Raw genomic sequence first — 17416 nt, 5'->3', positions numbered from 1 at the left:
CTTTTTACATAACAGAAATATTTTTTCATCGAAGTATGCAGAAAATAATATTTGATAAATTACATCTGCTAAATGTAAATAAAACAGGTAAATTTTTTACTCATAAATGGCAACATTACGTCATGCGATTGCAGCGCCGCGTCTGGGGGACTTCTTTCATGAAAAGGACTATAAAACCACTTTTAAATAGGCGTAACCAACTAAATTAATGCCAAACACATTTGTATAAAAATATAGTAATAGTACCTGTGGTATTTAATCTCTACAAAGTGGGATGTGTTAGAATTTGAGTACTTGGTGGTTGTCAATTAAAAATAGGTACAGTGGATTATATGAATGTCAATTGTCAATGTCACAAAACCAAAATATTTTCTTTTTATAATTTATACGAAGTCTTTGTTTCAAATTTTAAAACTGCGATTACGTTGAATAAATAGGTAAAAACTGGAACAAATATTCTTTTGTGAAATGAACTTGTATATATCTCTCGTTTCTATGCTCGTAGTAGTTTGTTGATTTCTTTCACCTAGTATATTACACAATAATTACCATGAGTGATTCTAAGTCGTACGTAAGTTTTTCGTGTCAGCGATGTTTACAGCCACTTAAGCTAGATGAATCTTTAAACAATCTCGGAGAACACACTATTGCTGATCTGACGCTACAGATCCGTCGTAATAATGAGGCAGATCTTGATTTGCAATCTTCTAGTCTGGAACACTATGTCCCACCGTTTCGTATGCTTGATTCTGGAAATGGGGCAAATGGGTTTATGGTCATATCAGATGGCTGGGAAACCACGTCTTTAGGTCATCAGTTACATGTAAAGGCCACACTCTTTGATCTACTGTCAAATAATTCTGATGTAGACCACCCTTTATGTGATGAATGTACTGATACACTCTTAGAGTTAATGGACAATCAGCTAAAAATAACAGAGGCGGAATGGAAAGACTATAATGATTATTTAAAAAAGCTAGAAGATGACAAAGAAGACTTGAATTTAGAAGGACTTGAAAAAGAGTTGCAAGATTGGAAACAAGAAGAAGAAAGGCTTTTACAGGAATTATCTGCATTACAAAAGGAAGAAAAGGCTATGAAAGATGAAATCGAGGTACAAGAGAAGGAAAAAGAGCGCTTAGAAGTAGAACAAGATATTTATTGGAAAGAGTACACAAGATACCGTAAAGATTTAATGACAACAGAGGATCAAATGAAATTTTATGAGTGTCAACTAGCATACACCCAAACACAGCTTGAAAAACTAAAGAAAACAAACATATTTAAGGCAACCTTTCATATATCGGATTCAGGACAATTTGGAATAATAAATAATTTTAGGCTAGGTCGATTACCAACCGCGCCAGTTGACTGGTCAGAAATCAATGCAGCATGGGGACAAACTGTGTTACTTTTATCGTCATTGGCAAGAAAAATAAACTTTTGCTTTCAACGCTACAGATTAGTACCATATGGAAACCATTCATACATTGAAGTTTTGGAGGATCAGAAGGTATTACCTTTGTATGGTTCTGGCGGCTTCCGGCTTTTGTGGGACACGAAATTTGATGCTGCAATGGTGGCCTTTTTGGATTGTCTCCAGCAGTTTAAAGAGCAAGTGGAAAAGGGTAATACAGGGTTTTGCTTGCCCTACAGAATAGATAAAGGAAAAATAGAAGACACTGCATCGCCACCACATGCTTATTCAATTAAAATCCAGTTTAATTCTGAGGAGCATTGGACCAAAGCACTCAAATACATGTTAACTAATTTGAAGTGGGCACTGACTTGGATATCATCTCAGTTCAGTGAGGACAAAATAGAGGCTTAATTACAATTTGTTAATATATAATATAATAACTTAATAGTATATGTTATTAAAATATTTATTAATTAACTTTGGCTGTGTTAATTCCTCCGTACATTGTATATAAAAATCCTGTTCCTAGTAAATTAATGTGATTTCAATACATTTTTAATCTAAATCTAGCCATAAGAAGTCTTTCTGGATTAAATTTTTGGCAAAACAATAATTAATAGGCTTCAAACCACTCAATAAGTTCGAAAGTTTATTTTAATAGAGTACATTTGTTTTTGTATTTTATACCAATTACTTTCTCTAAGCTAGTCTAAATACTTTTACTGTCTGAAGTAAGTAAATTAAGATTTATGTGGACTAGTATGAAGTGGAGGTAGTAATGAAATATTATTTATTTTGTATTACCTGGTATTTTACTGTATTATGATATCATTACATTCGCTTAACTACTTACGTCGATTTTACATAATTTCTCATGTATTTGAAGGTAATTTTCTTTACATGTGGGAGTCATAGTTTGCGCTTAGTTTCATTTCTAAATCTCACCCTTAACGCTAAGGGTCAATTTATACTAGCGCAGAGTCGCGGAGTAAAGAAAATACGCACGCACTCTTTTACGTGTAGTAGTTAATTGGCATGAACAGTAGTGCTATTGAATCACTAGCATTATTTTTGGAATGTCTGTCTCTATAATTATTGAATTAGGGTCAATTTATACTAGCTCATCGACGCGTCAAATTCTTCATAACTAAGGGTAAATGTATATTGGCACAGAGTCGAAGCTTCAAATATTTCACAAATAAAGCGTAGCTGCACGAATGCGCGCGGATTCGCGAGAATACGTCGTTCTCTAATTAATATTTGTGTTTGCTAATTGCACGCACTTTATAATATAGCGTTGAGTTATGGGGCAGACACATGTCGGAATCATTTACTATTCTTATCTCTTTAGCCTCTTGTACTTATCAAACCGAAACAATGGTTGTTACTTCAGGAATCGAACCAAATTGCCGTTAGTAAGCCACTGAGGCGGCCAACATGCCCTAAAGACTTAAATTTGTTGATTCGGTTCCAACCGCATACGTTGAATAGAAGTTAACTATGCCCGTGAATCCTGTGTTTGATTCAAAGCGATGCAATGAATGTACAACTGCTTTTAAAATGTAATTAGGTTCAAGTTTCGCAAACCAGTAATACAAACTGCGCAGGTTACAGTGCAATGAGAAATAAAAAGCCAATATTATTTCAAATTTACTTTCAATTCTAAATTGAGCAATAACAATGTGAATTTATTGTAATGAATTATGTAACAGTGAATATAACTGATTGTTATGAGCTCCCAAGATAACCAATTAAGTCCATTAAGGAATCCAAGAATATTTAGTTATATTCTATTTGTGTAACAGTCCCATAGTTAAGTGTAACTGCTATTGGTATTATAGTAGGTAAATTAAAAATACAAATGCTTAATCAACTAAGGGAACGACTAACCGATTATCATTCGTGGCATGTTTGACAGTGAGACAGTAAGTTTTTTATATGCGAAATACATTATTATTTCTTAGGATTTGTCTAGTTGTCTAGTACATACATTCACAGAGGACTTAAATTTGGTGTTTCGTTAATCTTGATCACAATATAAATAAGCTGAACTAACTAAAGCATTTAAAATTAATATATTGCACATAAAAATAACTTCTAACCATAGTTTCGTGTTAAAATTAAATTTAGTTTTAGTTAAACCATAAGTACAACTGAACATTTTATAAACTTACTAAAATTATTATATATGTCGCAGTCAACAAGCTTAATTAGCCGTTCAATTAACAGCCTAGCCTTTTAACTAAACGGCGCTTTTTACTAGCGGACTGATAGATATTCAGCCGTAGCGTTTGTTACAATATTTAATAAACTGGATGGCTAATGCTTAGGCCATCGTACAATGAGTTATTATTTGGCAGAAATAAAATATTTCTTTTAAAATTAAATTGCTTGAGTCAACTATACCGGAGATATATTCTCGCACAATTTACGAGTAATCATTTCATAGTAGGTACCAACTATTGCTAGCTTTGTGCACTTTGGCCATCATTTCCGTTGGACGGTGGAGTCTTTTCAACATTTTCTTGAACAATATTTTGTTCATACTGTGGGTTATATTCTTGGTTATATTGCTGATCATAATTCTGTTGGTAATTAGTTTCACTACCATAGTCAAATTGATTGTCGTATTGTGCATTGGGATCGTTATATTGTTGTGGGTATTGTTCGTAATTTTCATATTGTTGTTCTGAATACTGTTGGTCATATCCTTGATATTCTGTACCTGGTTGGTTTTGATAATTTTGTTCATAGTTTTGATAACCTGGCTCATAATTTTGTGCAGAGTTTTCGTCTTTCTCTTCTGGTTCTTGTGGCTTATCTGTTTCTTCAACATTTGCACTGTGTTCTAATTGATCATAATTTGTATCTTCAACAATATTTGCGCTCAGATTTTCTTCTGGGTAATTTGAGGTTGTTTCTTCAACTACATTACTGTTATACTCTGTTTTAGGATTTACTTCTGTTACTTGTGTATTTAAAGGGTGTTCAGCTTCAGGCGGTATTGAATCGTTTGACGAATGTAATGACTTTCCGTTATTCGATTCGTGCGAACTTTGTTTGCTTAATATTCGCTTTGGTTCTATTTCTGTATTTTCAGTAGGTTTTGTTAGTTCTAATTTTGGTTGAATTACAGGTTCTGGTTCATATCCGAGGCTGGGCCTAGGATCTTCTCGGAGTGGGGACTCTCTGGCGGGCTCAGCTCTGGTATCGTTTGATCTGGTTGGGGTCGTAGGGTTTGGTATTCTGTCGGGTGTGGTAGTGTGCGAGGAAGGTGCTGAAATGTAATTACATAAATTAGGATAGTTAACAGAACAATTATTGAGGTATTTTTATAAAGAAACAATAAAGGACGATTGTATTAATAAACATAATAAAGTCAATAATAATAATAAGTCCACTTTTTATTTTATATATATATTTATATATTATTTTGATGAGGTTTCATACCTTGTGTGCTAGGATGGTGCGCGTACGTCGTTTGCATGGAGCGACCCAGCCTCTCTACTTGACGCTGCAAAGTGCCCAGCTCTTGCCTAGATATAAACAAACGTGATAACACACAACACACACACGTGCACATAAAATATTCACAAGTATCCTAGCATTCTGAGATAACAATTGCTGTAGAAACCTTAATAGGATTAGGTACCAGCTCGTAAATATGTAAAAACCTTGCGAACATATATTTATAGATGAATGTATTTGAACATATATGTATAGGCAACTTGATATTATAAGGGTCTGTTTCACAATGTATGGATAAAGTACCAAATAGCTATGCAACACATAAATTATTTGGAAGATAAATTATGCTATTTGACACTTCATCGGACTCATAACTTACGATGGACTTTATGTGACGAATAGCGGTATCTGACAATCGTGAAACGCAACAATAGTGTTTATCCTACCAATAAGTAATAAATAGGTAATTTGGAACTTACGTAGAACTTATCTGTACATTGTGAAACAGTCCCTAAATATTAAAGCCTCAATAGTATATGGGCACTGCTATTATAAATGTTTTTTTTATTATTGTTAAATTAAATTTCACTAAAATATTACAAACAGCATAAAATCTACTTACATATAACATGCATCAGGCGATTACTGTACATGCTTTTCATACTAAAAACAAAATTTGCAATTGGAATTACCTCTTACCTTATCGGGATCTTCATCAGAATCGAATCTATCTAGTGAAATGTCGCTTAGATTTTTGCTTAATTCATCAAAATCTTTAGCACTACCAGAATAGTTAGACCCCTCGATTCTTCTGAATCTATATCTATTTGTGAAGGGAGTAGATGTCAAATAAGTGCGGTCTAAGTCTGAGCTAGCGGGGTAACCACTTAGTGGAGTGTAGCTTCTGAATGGTGCTATCGTAGTGCAATATTTCTTATGAGAAGACCACAAGTGTCTAAGTTTTCTCATAAGTTCAGTGTTCCTGAAAAGCAACTGTGTCTTTTCGACTCTGAAATAAATATTCTAATATGAATGAATTGTGTAAAGAAAAAATTGACAAAAAGTTAAGCAAACGATACATTTATTATTTCTTTACATTGCCCATTAAAACAGTGATTATAAAACATCAAATATATTTAAAAAAATAATAGTTAGTAAACATACAACTTTAAAAATACTTTCGTAACAAGACACTAATAATAAACTAACATCGGCAATAAATGAATAATCTTTAAGTAATAAAATCTAGATTATCTTATTTACCTACATTCATTATACTCATCTAACAAAACATGTTAAACCTAAAAACTTTAACATAATAAAAATATAAACAATTATATATTTTTGCATGAAAGTTATAGCAAAATAAGTTAAAATAAATAGCAATAACATTTTTGTTGATATAAAAGTTAACGATTATAAATTAATATTAAAAATAACAATACAAAGAAAGCAATAAATATGGCTATATTTTTTAAGTTCCATATAATTTAAAATTATTTATCTAGTTCGTCAGGGTTTTCGGCGTTAGTTGTAAAATCTTCTTTGTGCGTTTCTTCGATTTCGGGTGATTTAGGTAAATTGATATGTAGTTCGTCTTTATTTGTATCAATTGCAGCATCTTGCTCATGTTCTGGTTCGGATTTAAGGCTGTCTTGTTGAACTTTTGGTTCTTCACTATTGTTTACAGTTTTCTCCTTAAATTGTGCGGCAGCAGTAGTTTCTTTAATTGAGTCATCGTATACTTCAACTGTTTCTTTTACAACGTGTACCGTATTATCTACTACTTCCATACTAAGACTATTCTTAACGCCTTTACCATCATGTAGGTCAATTTGCGAATCACGTCTCTTTCGATCTTTTTTCTTTGGTTTTGGTATGAGTTTCACGCTTATATCAACTTTAATTGGCTCCTTTTTCTCTCGTAAAAAGGGCTGTTGAATCATTAGCGGTAGATTATAAATCTTTTCACCGTTAGCATTCGAGAGATCCTGATTTGTCGTCAGCGGGCCAACAATAATTGGGTAGTTATTCGACGAATCGGACTCTTTTACGCGGCGCTTCCGGTGGTTCGTGATAGGCTGGTCTCCTGAACTTGATCGATCGCGTTGTGTTCTGATTGGTTCGTCTACACGGCTGCGTCTCTGCGCTCTGCCTGTTACCAATAAAAACACAACGTGATGTTAGGAAAGTCTAATTTCAATGTAAATAATAAGTAACATGAAGCCCAAACTTTACACATACATGCAACAAATAATTATTGTTTCAATTAATAACAATTATGTTTTAATGGGCAATGATCACAGTCGATTTAGAAAAATAAGTTTTTAATAAGTGCAGAAGTAAATTTCATGCAAATAAATTTTAAAATGTTTCGTACTTATGTCTACGGTTTGCGTCGTCAAGCTTGTCGGTAAGCAAACGACATTCGCTGGTGAGTTTCTCCATCAGACTGTTTTGTGATTGTATCATGGACTCCAACTCAGCCACCGTTTTAGCTGTGGAACCAAATGAACTACCTATAGATGTTATTTTTACTGAAAACGTTTTCTATGCCTTAACTTGAGAACGTGTCATAGAGACAGAAAATTTAGATAACGATGTAAGAAGTACTTTTTAAACTGCACCCAATAGAAAATAAAGTGGAAATAGATAAGTTAGATATATCTTCCAGTAAACAATCTGATGAACAAACTATTGAAGTTTAAGACCAATTGTAAAGCCCTTTCAAACTACCTATCCATGCAAGCAATGAAAGGGTAAAGTATTAATGTTTTATGCTGTTAAACCGCTACTTTAAGACATCAATAATTTACCCATGATGAGACAAGGACAAAGGACGACACATTTGCGCTTTAGGAGTTATTTTAACTTGGACTAGAACTAACCGTGTTTATTTTCCATCGATTCAAGCGCTGTTGACAACTCCCTTTCTTTCTTCTTCTTTTCTGGTGTCATTGGGGTTAGAGATTTCATGTTTATCTGCGAAAAATTATACCATAATGTGATTTTTATATCAAAGAACATTACAGCATGAAAACATTATATGATCTTTACCTCTTTTTCCAATGTTGAAATTTGTTCTGAGAGCCGAAGGTTTTCTCGGCGTGAATGGACCAGATCGGCATCAGAACGGTCCAGTCGATGACGAAGAGATTGTATCTGAAAAATTGAAATTTATGAGATGATATAAGTTTTCCATATTATAAGGAAGGTATATACAGTATATTTTGACGAGTTTTAAAAACTTAGACTGCCGGTACGTTACGATTATGATGAGTTTGTAAGAAACTGTATAAATCTGTTCACAAAAAAGCCTTCATTTCAGACGGTCCGAATGAAATTGAAGGTGAAAGAAATTCTGATACACCTGAAACTACGCTACGAAACTTACGTTAGTGAAAATACAAATAAATAAGGCAGCCTTATTAAGAGATTATATTCTGCAATTAAAATAAAACATTTCAAATTAAATCTTATTAAATAAACCAGAGACTTCTTACCTCAGAATTAAGTCGATTGGCTTCGTGTTTAGCTTGCCTCTGGTTCCGCTCAATAGCGAGGCGAGCGTTCGCCAACTCTTCTTCTAAAGACGCCTTCTCAGCATGGGCCTGAGTTAAGTCCGCTTGAAGGGACGCTAAAATTTATATTCAATAAATGGTATCGTAGAACGAAAAAACTGGTATTTTAATCTGTGTGCGTTACCCCAAAGGAGCATGGGGCAGAGGCAATTCTGTATTGGTTGCGTTAGTAAAAAATTTACTAATTGTTATTAAAAGGGTATTTAATTTTTTAAGAATATATTCTGCAGTGAAATTCTATCTAAAGGCAAAAATTGTTTCACTTTTTTTAGTGGTTTAATGTTATTGGCATTATATACTTTTTTAATTACTTACCTGTCTTATTTTTTAGTTCCATTTTTAATTCTTCCAAAGCAGCGTTCTTCATTGACAATTCGCGTTTGAGCTCGCTTTCTTCACGGCGCTGGCGTTCCAAGTCCAACTAACAAGTAAACATTTCACATCTAATTGATTATAATCCTTTGTGTGTTTTTGAAGCCGGTTAAAAATTAAGTCGCTAAAGACCGTTACATTGGATATTTTTAAGAGCAACTTCACCATAGGAATCAATAATGTAACTACAGGATCCTTGTATAGAACAAAATAATGATTTCCTCAGAAATTTGTCTCAACGAATTAACCTATTAAAGTTAAGATGTTCTAAGACTCCTAAATGAAAATTTAGGTCCCCATGTGGTTGAATTGGGGAGCAAAGCGAATCTACGAATGTTCAATTTAAGAAAATTATCTAATATATAATCGATATTCTGGTTACAATATTTTAAATATAATAGACAAATAAGGTTGAAAGGACCTTGGTCAAACCTCAATCTAATGTCACCAATAATACAATATCAAAATTATGATAATGTTCTGTAAGCATATGCATCTTGTTGAACACATACAAACGGTGTGTTTACGTGTTAAATATCATATCCCCTCTATATAATATTCCCCTCGTTTCATACCTGCAATTTAGCAGCATTATCGTACTGAGCAGCTAGATCGTGTTGCAATTCGTCAAAATGCTGATTGTACCGTTGTTCCGCTGCGCTACGCTCGTGTATTGCCCGGCGGGCAGTTTCGCCCGCTAATTCGCGAACTTTGTTACGCTCTTTTGATAGGTCGTCCTGAAATTATCCATCCGTTATCACCAGAAAAGCAACTTTTGATAATTTTAAAGGATAACTTTTACTTTTACGAAATCCACAATTGATTTTTACAAAAATTTTGAGTCTATACAATTGTTTTAAATAACTAAACAATACATTATTGAGAGACACAAACAAAGAACATTCTGTACATATTTTAGGTTTATGCCAGGGCCTTCGACCCATAGGCTTCATACATGTACTAACTTTAAGTCGTCGTATTTCAGATTCCAAATTATTCCTCTCCTCTCTTAACTGGTTTTCAATCGCGTCTCCACGTTTGGATCGATCTTCACCATCGTCGCGCTTCTCCAAGTTAAGCTTCAGTTTGGAAATTTGTGATTCCAACGATGATTTATCCCTAAAATGAAAATATAATTAAATACTTGGATAATCTTAGTTTTGTACGTAACCACTATACGTTATAGCACTTTTCATACAAATGTTGGCAGACGTTGTAAAAATGAGCGAAAAGTTTTATTTGTGTTACTTGTTCACAAAAAAAGACGATAATTTTGTTTTCATAGATACAAAGAAAATCACAAAATCTCTTAAGAAGATACGAAGAAAATCACAAAATCTTTTAAAAAGATACGAAAAAAACACAAAATGTCTTAAGAAGATACGAAGAAAATCACAAAATCTCTTAAGAAGATACTAAGAAAATCACAAAATCTTTTAAAAAGATACGAAGAAATCACAAAATCTCTTAAGAAGATACAGTGTGGAAATCAGTTTAATACAGACCTTTGCAAGTTATCAATTTGTCGTTTGAAGCCATCCAAGCAAGTAGAGTCGACTAGACCGGATGCAAGTTTACGCTTATTTTCATTGTTTTCTTCCTGTAATTTTCATTATAATAACTCAATATCAAAAAACCTTAAACGAAACGTGTGTTTTCCTTTACGAATATGTTTCACATTTTTTAAAGATAGTGTAGTGAACTTGTGCACCATGTATGTTCATTTATGATGCTGTTGGTAATCATACCTGAACTTTCTTAAGGTCGATCTTGGCCTGAGTCAGGTGAGCTTCGAGTTCGGCGATGCGAGATTCAAACACAATGTTGGGACCCTCCAGTTTTGTTGAGCGAGATTTCGGCTTTCTTGCTTTTGATGGTGTGCACTATAAATAAGTAATGTATTTGTTTGATACATATTTCACTAATAAAAGTTATAACGAAGATATTATATAGGTACATCAGCTAATTATTTTGAACCACTTTATAATTAATTGTAGTCAAATAATTAAATATTAAGAAAGGCACACAATTGTCAGTCGTAAGGATAAAAATAATGAGAGATAACCTCTCTCATTGTGACTGACCGGGAATCGTCCACATTTCGCTAGTTCGCAAAAGAACCGCCATTAATATATACCGCTAAATCTATGGAAACTTATAACCGCCGATTTAGTTTCGCAATAATCTTTGCTTAAAAGGAAAAATGAAATGTATATAATACCTTATTATCACTGTCCAGACCAGTGCTATCACCAACATCGTCAAGATCATCGGTTTCTGAGCCAGCGTAGGTGTTGAACATGCGAGTTATCAACTTATTCTTCTGAGCCTCGTGAAGGTGCTCATTCTCGGATATCACCTCCTTCACTTTACCTAGGAGGTTGTTCAGCTCATCCTGGAACGAGGTTTAGATTTTTCTTTTCGCAAAATATTCAGTGTGTCTCTTAAAGTATTTAAAAAAAATATAACAATCATAATACAGCGAAGAATTGCTGCCAGCGTTAAAGGTACACTGCCACAGAGACCAAAGAGACTCTTTAAAGTTGTTTTAATTTTTATTCATTTTTAATTATTTGAATCAGTACTATGTAGGGAAAATTGTAAATACTGATACTCTTTGATCTTATATTGTTATTAATTGTATAATTTATATCGTTTAACACTGCAACATACTGCTTAAAAAAAATATATTTTGGAATTTCGCATATTATCTGCGGTTTCCTATGAACTTTGGTCATATATGTATTATCACTTATCAGTATTCAATGTATTTATAATATTCAGTTTATAAGGCTAATAATTATAAGAAAACTTGGTTTTTGAATGATCGAATTGGTGCCTCATTATATATACATACATACATATCTCATCAAAATCGCATTTTCAATAATCAATACTTACTCTACAGTACTGACTCTCACGTTCAAGTTGTTCAATGTACTCTTCTTGCTTCTGGATGAAGTTGACTACATCTGGATTTGTTCCACCTGACAAGTCATTTGTTGGGGTCGGAACTACAATTTAAAAATACACGCAGCGATTAAATAAAAACAATTGTACTTAAAATAAAAAAAAGTGCGCATCGCCGCATGTACACCTCTAGCTGTGTATGTTTTGCCGGCCATAGGCCTACTCTCGAAGCCTTAAATTTCCTATTAGTTCGTTTTTCCTATTAAATAAGCACTTATTTGGTTATTTTGGTGCCTGCTTAGTTAAATTTAAATTTAAATAGGTGCCTATTAGCCTATACCCTATACTAAAGACGTTATACGGTTTCGCATTCTACAGTAATTTAAAAAAAATTTGGTAGTCACGTTAACGCTGACCAGCTGTTGTCACGTGACCGTTGACCGTCCGTAGTCACGTCATCATTATGTTAGCCCGCTTTTTTAAATACGAAATAGCAGTACAATTCAATTATGGCCTTTAGTTTTCGGCCAGCAATAAAAGGTCATGGGTTCCTAATAAAAAAATTGAATAATCTTACCATTATTAGTCGGCTGAGGTGTATAAGTATTTATCTGTGGCGGCGTATAATTATTCAAGCTATCAGCGTACAGAGTGGTGTATTTTGCCGTAAGACGTGGTCGTGGTTTGTACTCTGTAATGGCATTGAAGGGATACTTTTTGTCCAAATCTCCGTCGATGTCATCGTTCTTGAGAGAAGAGCCGGTGTAACTACGAAGCTAGAGACAAGTACATAAATAAAGATATATGTATATTCGTGTGTTTCTCGATAAATTATATTTTTTTAATAGCATGTAAATTAACATTTATTTTATGTTTAAAAATCATGATTTCATGACGTAGATTACATAACTCTCGAAAGACGAAAATTTTAATAAATCACTAAAAACAATGAGTTTTTAGTAGAAATTTACGCAAAGAATGGCTTGATAACTTTAATTTATTTATACAATGTTTAATTTAAAAAAAGTTAATAGTAATAACTGTAATAAATACTTGCCAGTTTATATCAAAATATCACATATACAATAAAACATAATATGGGTTCAAAATTTAAAATAAACTTACGCTTGGCGCGTTGTTTCCACCGAGAAAATACTTCAACTTCGATACAGCCTCTTTGTAAGCTAACTCAGTATAATCCGGAATCCTCTTCAGGCCATAATCATTCATTCTAACCGGCCGCCTATACGATAAATACGTATTATACATTACTGATTTGTATAAATTACATTTTTATAAGTAATAAAAAATAAATATAAACATAATATACGTGCAACGCATTGCATTTTTATAAGGGCTCTGATAGTGCGTATTGATTTTACCGTCGCGATGGTAATGTTTTGTACACACGCCCTTAGTTACGGCAAATATGAGTAATGGGAATACCGTGGCGTGGTGGGCAACTCTTTTAAGGTCCTAGGTTTGATACAAGGTGAAAATATGTATTTATTTTTATTTAACTATATGTTGCATAAAAAATTATTTGTAACGCAAAGGGCCTCATAATTTCTTTTAGCGTGTGATAAAAAATAAAATAAGGATTGTTAAGGGTAACATAGGCTTAAAAATAATAAATGAACGTAAAAATGTTGCTACTCAAACAACACATCAAAGAAAATTAATACCTATATTATGTTTTAATATCGGATCGCTTGCGAGGTTTTTTTTAAGAATATTTAAATCTTTCATATTTCTATTGAAAATATGATAATTAAAGTAGAGTAGTACCCAAAACCTGGAGTTACAAACATCAAGCATTGTGAAATAGTCTCTTGAGCTACTAAAGGGAATTTAAACATTCTTTAAAATTAGGTACTCTAACTCTTTGAAATTACTTCTAAGTAAAAATAATAGTAATAATAGTAAGCTAATAAGCTTTATGATTAAAATATTACTGTTTTTCCGACACGGCACGTTTCTCACAGTAAAAATCAAGTAAAACTTACCTTATTTTGCTTTTCTTCAATTTACCGTTCATATCCTTGTCGGAGCCGAAACTCGAACTTTTCGCGCGAAACCCGTTCAATTTATTCTTATTCACGAAATTAGTTGAGCCCATTCCTTACACTTCCCAAAAATAACCTTCGTCCAGCCAGCAGTAATTTTAATTAGGAAATACTTTTTTATTTTTGGAAAAATAAACATCAAGTAGTTTTAAGCAAAGAGTTTGTCTATTTAAGAAAATAAGTAAAACCTTTTTTAAATAAAACTATCAAAATGTTTGAAGATGGAACTTTGATGGCGGTTAAGGCGGGAATGAAGGAAATAAGGTTTCCCGTTGCGGTTCAATCGGGAATTCACTGCATAGCTTACATTTTACAGGGAAATCTTTCGTTATGATAAAATAGATTAGGAGTTGCTGTATAATTTTTCTTACTATTTTTCAATTAATGTGTTTGTCTTAGCCAAAGACGAAACACTTTATTTTTTATTATGAGCACAGATTACGATGGGTAAAAGATTTGATAGTGAAATGATTAATAAGTTATTATAACGAACGAACGAAATAATTTGTTTTTTTTTATTTACGTATCATGCAAGAAAACAATAGAAAGATGAGTACTAAAAATAAGAAGTATATATAAAGTAAACAGCGAAAAATAAGACGAAAAACGTTATGCCCTTTAAACAGAAGTGGCAAGGGCCACTTCCACTTTCATATAGCAAGATGCATAGAAAAAAGTGCACATGAAATACAATATGGAAAGGACCTAGGAAAAGAAAGAGAAAGCAAGCTATGATTAGAGAAATTTGGAAAAAGCTGGAGGAGGCTTTTATCCGTGAAGGGGTTCCGATCAATGGTACTGAAAAAAGTTAGGATATCAAGTTAAAGTAAAAAAAGTATACCCAACAAATCAAAACTGTATATTGTCAACATTTTTAAAGATTAAGATTTCTTATTAACAATTTTGATCAGTTATTAATAGCATGAAATATATAAACTTATCTTTGCTGGTTTTAAGTATAGCTCCTAATAATTTAACGTACCTGGGTCAGAAAGTGCTTTAAGTATAAAGAAATAAGTAGAAAGACATAACGCTAATAAACATTCTAGAAAAAATGGAACATTTTTTTTAACTGACTCTAACACTAAGCGCCTGGCAGTGACTCGCGTGCCGAAGATGGGTACATCATGGTTTTTGGAGGGAAAGATGGAAAATACGTTACCGATCACGCGATGACACGATAAATTACAGTTATACGTTTTTTATTATAGCATCAATATCTGCTTCACCCACAACGCTAAAGAAATATGAAAATGCAAACCGCTCCCAAGATGGAAACGGAATGAAAAGGTGCTTTGATTTTTCGGAGGAGAAATAGTTTTGTAGGATAAGAAACCACAATTTAGTTATTTAGTTAAATTTAACAAGTTACTTTTTAAATTCATTTTGGTAATTAAATAATTGATTAGGTCATCTATAGACCATTTTTGTGTTTAAGAATATGCCTCATTCTAAGTCCGTGAATGGGGCTGTTTGAGAGATGTGTCAAATGATTAGGATGTGCAAGTTTATATTCTCAAAGGAATTTATTTCAAGTCGTTCATAAACTTAAAAGAGTTTTGAAACAACAAAACTTTTAAGTTTTGAAGACTGTAGATAAGTTAAAGAATTCTTTGAATATTGTATAAACTTTCTTATCGTTTAGCTGAAATTTAGGATAGTACATTATTGTTACATCACGCGATGCGCTGATACCGACTTGTACCGTCATAAACACAACAACCTATTTGACCTTTTTGTAGTATTAGTAGACCTATTTATGAAAGTTTTTTTAAAAATTCTCTCTGTATTCTGTAAAATCTTAAATAATACTTACATATTTACTTTCATTTAGTTTCTGTATCCCTAAAATCTAAAAAAAAAGTAACACTGAAAAAGGTTTTTTTTTTCCTATTTAAAAATAGAAAAAAAAACCGATTTTGTACCGATTCCTGAAAGGCCGGCAACGCACTCGCGAGCCCTCTGGCATTGAGAGTGTCCATGGGCGGCGGTATCACTTAACATCAGCTGAGCCTCCTGCCCGTTTGCCCCTGTTTTATTAAAAAAAAAAAAAAAATCTCATATTTTTGATAATGTAATGATGGCTTGGAGCAAGTACTTTTGGCGCCAACCCTAAGCAATAATTGTTTTGATCCATTACGCTTAATTGTGTTTTACTGCCACATATCACACATACATTAATTCTTTAATCCAAAGATTAAATGCACTAGATTTGCTGAATGGAAGATAACCGTCCATTCTCTATCATGTTCTTTATGAATTAAATGAGCCCCCGGTTTGGTAGTAGCGTCACATATAGTTAATATGTGACGCTACTACCAAACAATATTGTGATTCCTAGAGAAGATTTAGGTGTACAATTTACATTAGTAATTCACTAAAATAAAATTTTACCCTTGAAGATACTGCAAATTTTGCCAAAACATACTAATGAGGAAGCTACTTAATTATAATAAGGTGAAATAAAATATATCAATAATTAAAAATTCATTTATTTCAGAATATACCAAAAGTTCGGCATTGGTTAGTACACATTACAAAATACCTAAGACTCTACGCGCTTAAACGCTCACAACTGCATTGTACATATTCAAATAGGTATAAAAATATTGGTTTGTCAATGAAATAATCGTTAAAACATTTTTTAAACCTCCTGCCCGGTTTTCTCCTATTACATAAAAAAATCATGAAGGAACAAAAATGTTGCCACTAAATAAATTCTGAGTTCATTTTCAGGAAAGTTGATTCATAATATTATTAACTTAAAGGAAGGTAAACGTATTTAAATTTTTAATTAAAACCGGAAATAAGAAATTACTTCATTCACAAACCATGGTATAAAACTACAATGTTTTTGCACTTTTTAAGGCTTGATTATATAATCGATACAATAAGGCATATTATGTGTGATTAAATATCAATTTAAACGTGGTTATTATATTCTCGTAAAGATACATATTAAAAATGTTGTATTCATAAAAACCGTTTATAAAATGTAGTTTACGCACATATGCATAGAATAAAATAGTTGCAAACATTTTTTTTTCAATATTTTCAAATCTGTAATGAACGTTGGGAACAGTTTTTTTTATATAATAGGGGGGCAAACGAGGCCCAAAAATAGCATTCATCGCAGCCCATGAATACCCAGCCGGCCTTGAGGGAGGAGTAGGTACACTCTAACTTTGAACAGTTGGAGGCCGTATCTCTCAGCGACGACCCCCACCGGGAGTCGATTCCACAGTTCGCTAGTTCGCAAAAGGGAGTGCCTTGTGAAACGGACTCTGGAAGACTTCCAGCCATCAAGGTGATGTTAATGAAATTGATACGGCTCGTACGGTGTTGAAACGAGGAGGACGCAGGAGGAATCAACCCAAACCATTCTTCTACAAAATATACTCACCATAGTACACTTTGTAGAAAAGGCAAAGAGACGCAATGTCTCTGAGAGATACATTGGAGATTAACATTCGACACTTTGCGTCTATATGCGAGCTTTTTGTGCCCATCGTTCAATTTGTCAAACGTATAAATAATTGTTGATTTTGTTAAGTCGATTTTACGAGAATATATCATCCATAGATTAATTTTATGACCAA

The 17416-nt window shown here is 33.0% G+C and overlaps 2 protein-coding genes across 2 annotated transcripts; one reads left to right on the top strand and one right to left on the bottom strand.

Annotated features, from left to right (window-relative positions):
* The first annotated feature begins 338 nt into the window (after positions 1 to 338).
* Positions 339 to 1897, top strand: LOC125052496 (beclin-1-like protein). The gene has a single exon (XM_047653385.1). The coding sequence runs from the start codon at positions 551 to 553 to the stop codon at positions 1829 to 1831; it is 1281 nt and encodes a 426-aa protein (XP_047509341.1). The 5' UTR covers positions 339 to 550; the 3' UTR covers positions 1832 to 1897.
* A 1954-nt stretch (positions 1898 to 3851) lies between these two features.
* Positions 3852 to 14139, bottom strand: LOC125052754 (serologically defined colon cancer antigen 8 homolog). Its single transcript, XM_047653770.1, has 16 exons — positions 13758 to 14139; positions 12877 to 12994; positions 12329 to 12527; positions 11743 to 11855; positions 11063 to 11236; positions 10590 to 10724; positions 10347 to 10441; positions 9807 to 9960; positions 9417 to 9578; positions 8785 to 8890; positions 8392 to 8525; positions 7946 to 8050; positions 7777 to 7870; positions 7269 to 7386; positions 4871 to 4956; positions 3852 to 4697 (listed from the first exon to the last, which is right to left on the bottom strand). Exons 1-16 carry the CDS (start codon positions 13868 to 13870, stop codon positions 3886 to 3888), a joined length of 2718 nt encoding a protein of 905 aa, XP_047509726.1. The 5' UTR covers positions 13871 to 14139; the 3' UTR covers positions 3852 to 3885.
* Positions 14140 to 17416: the final 3277 nt, after the last annotated feature.

Source organism: Pieris napi, chromosome 9 (genome assembly GCF_905475465.1).
Source record: "Pieris napi chromosome 9, ilPieNapi1.2, whole genome shotgun sequence".
In the NCBI taxonomy this organism is placed as follows: domain Eukaryota; kingdom Metazoa; phylum Arthropoda; class Insecta; order Lepidoptera; family Pieridae; genus Pieris; species Pieris napi.
This window is presented reverse-complemented; position numbering and strand designations above follow the sequence as displayed.

Bases quoted from the DNA above. Each gene is read 5' to 3' on its own strand.
- LOC125052496 (XM_047653385.1), top strand. From the start codon at position 551: ATGAGTGATTCTAAGTCGTACGTAAGTTTTTCGTGTCAGCGATGTTTA.
- LOC125052754 (XM_047653770.1), bottom strand. From the start codon at position 13,870: ATGGGCTCAACTAATTTCGTGAATAAGAATAAATTGAACGGGTTTCGC. The intron at 12,528-12,876 runs GTAAGTTTATTT...ACTTGTCTCTAG, and splicing joins GTGGAAACAACGCGCCAAGC to CTTCGTAGTTACACCGGCTC. The intron at 8,051-8,391 runs GTAAGAAGTCTC...TCAATTTTTCAG, and splicing joins CCAATCGACTTAATTCTGAG to ATACAATCTCTTCGTCATCG.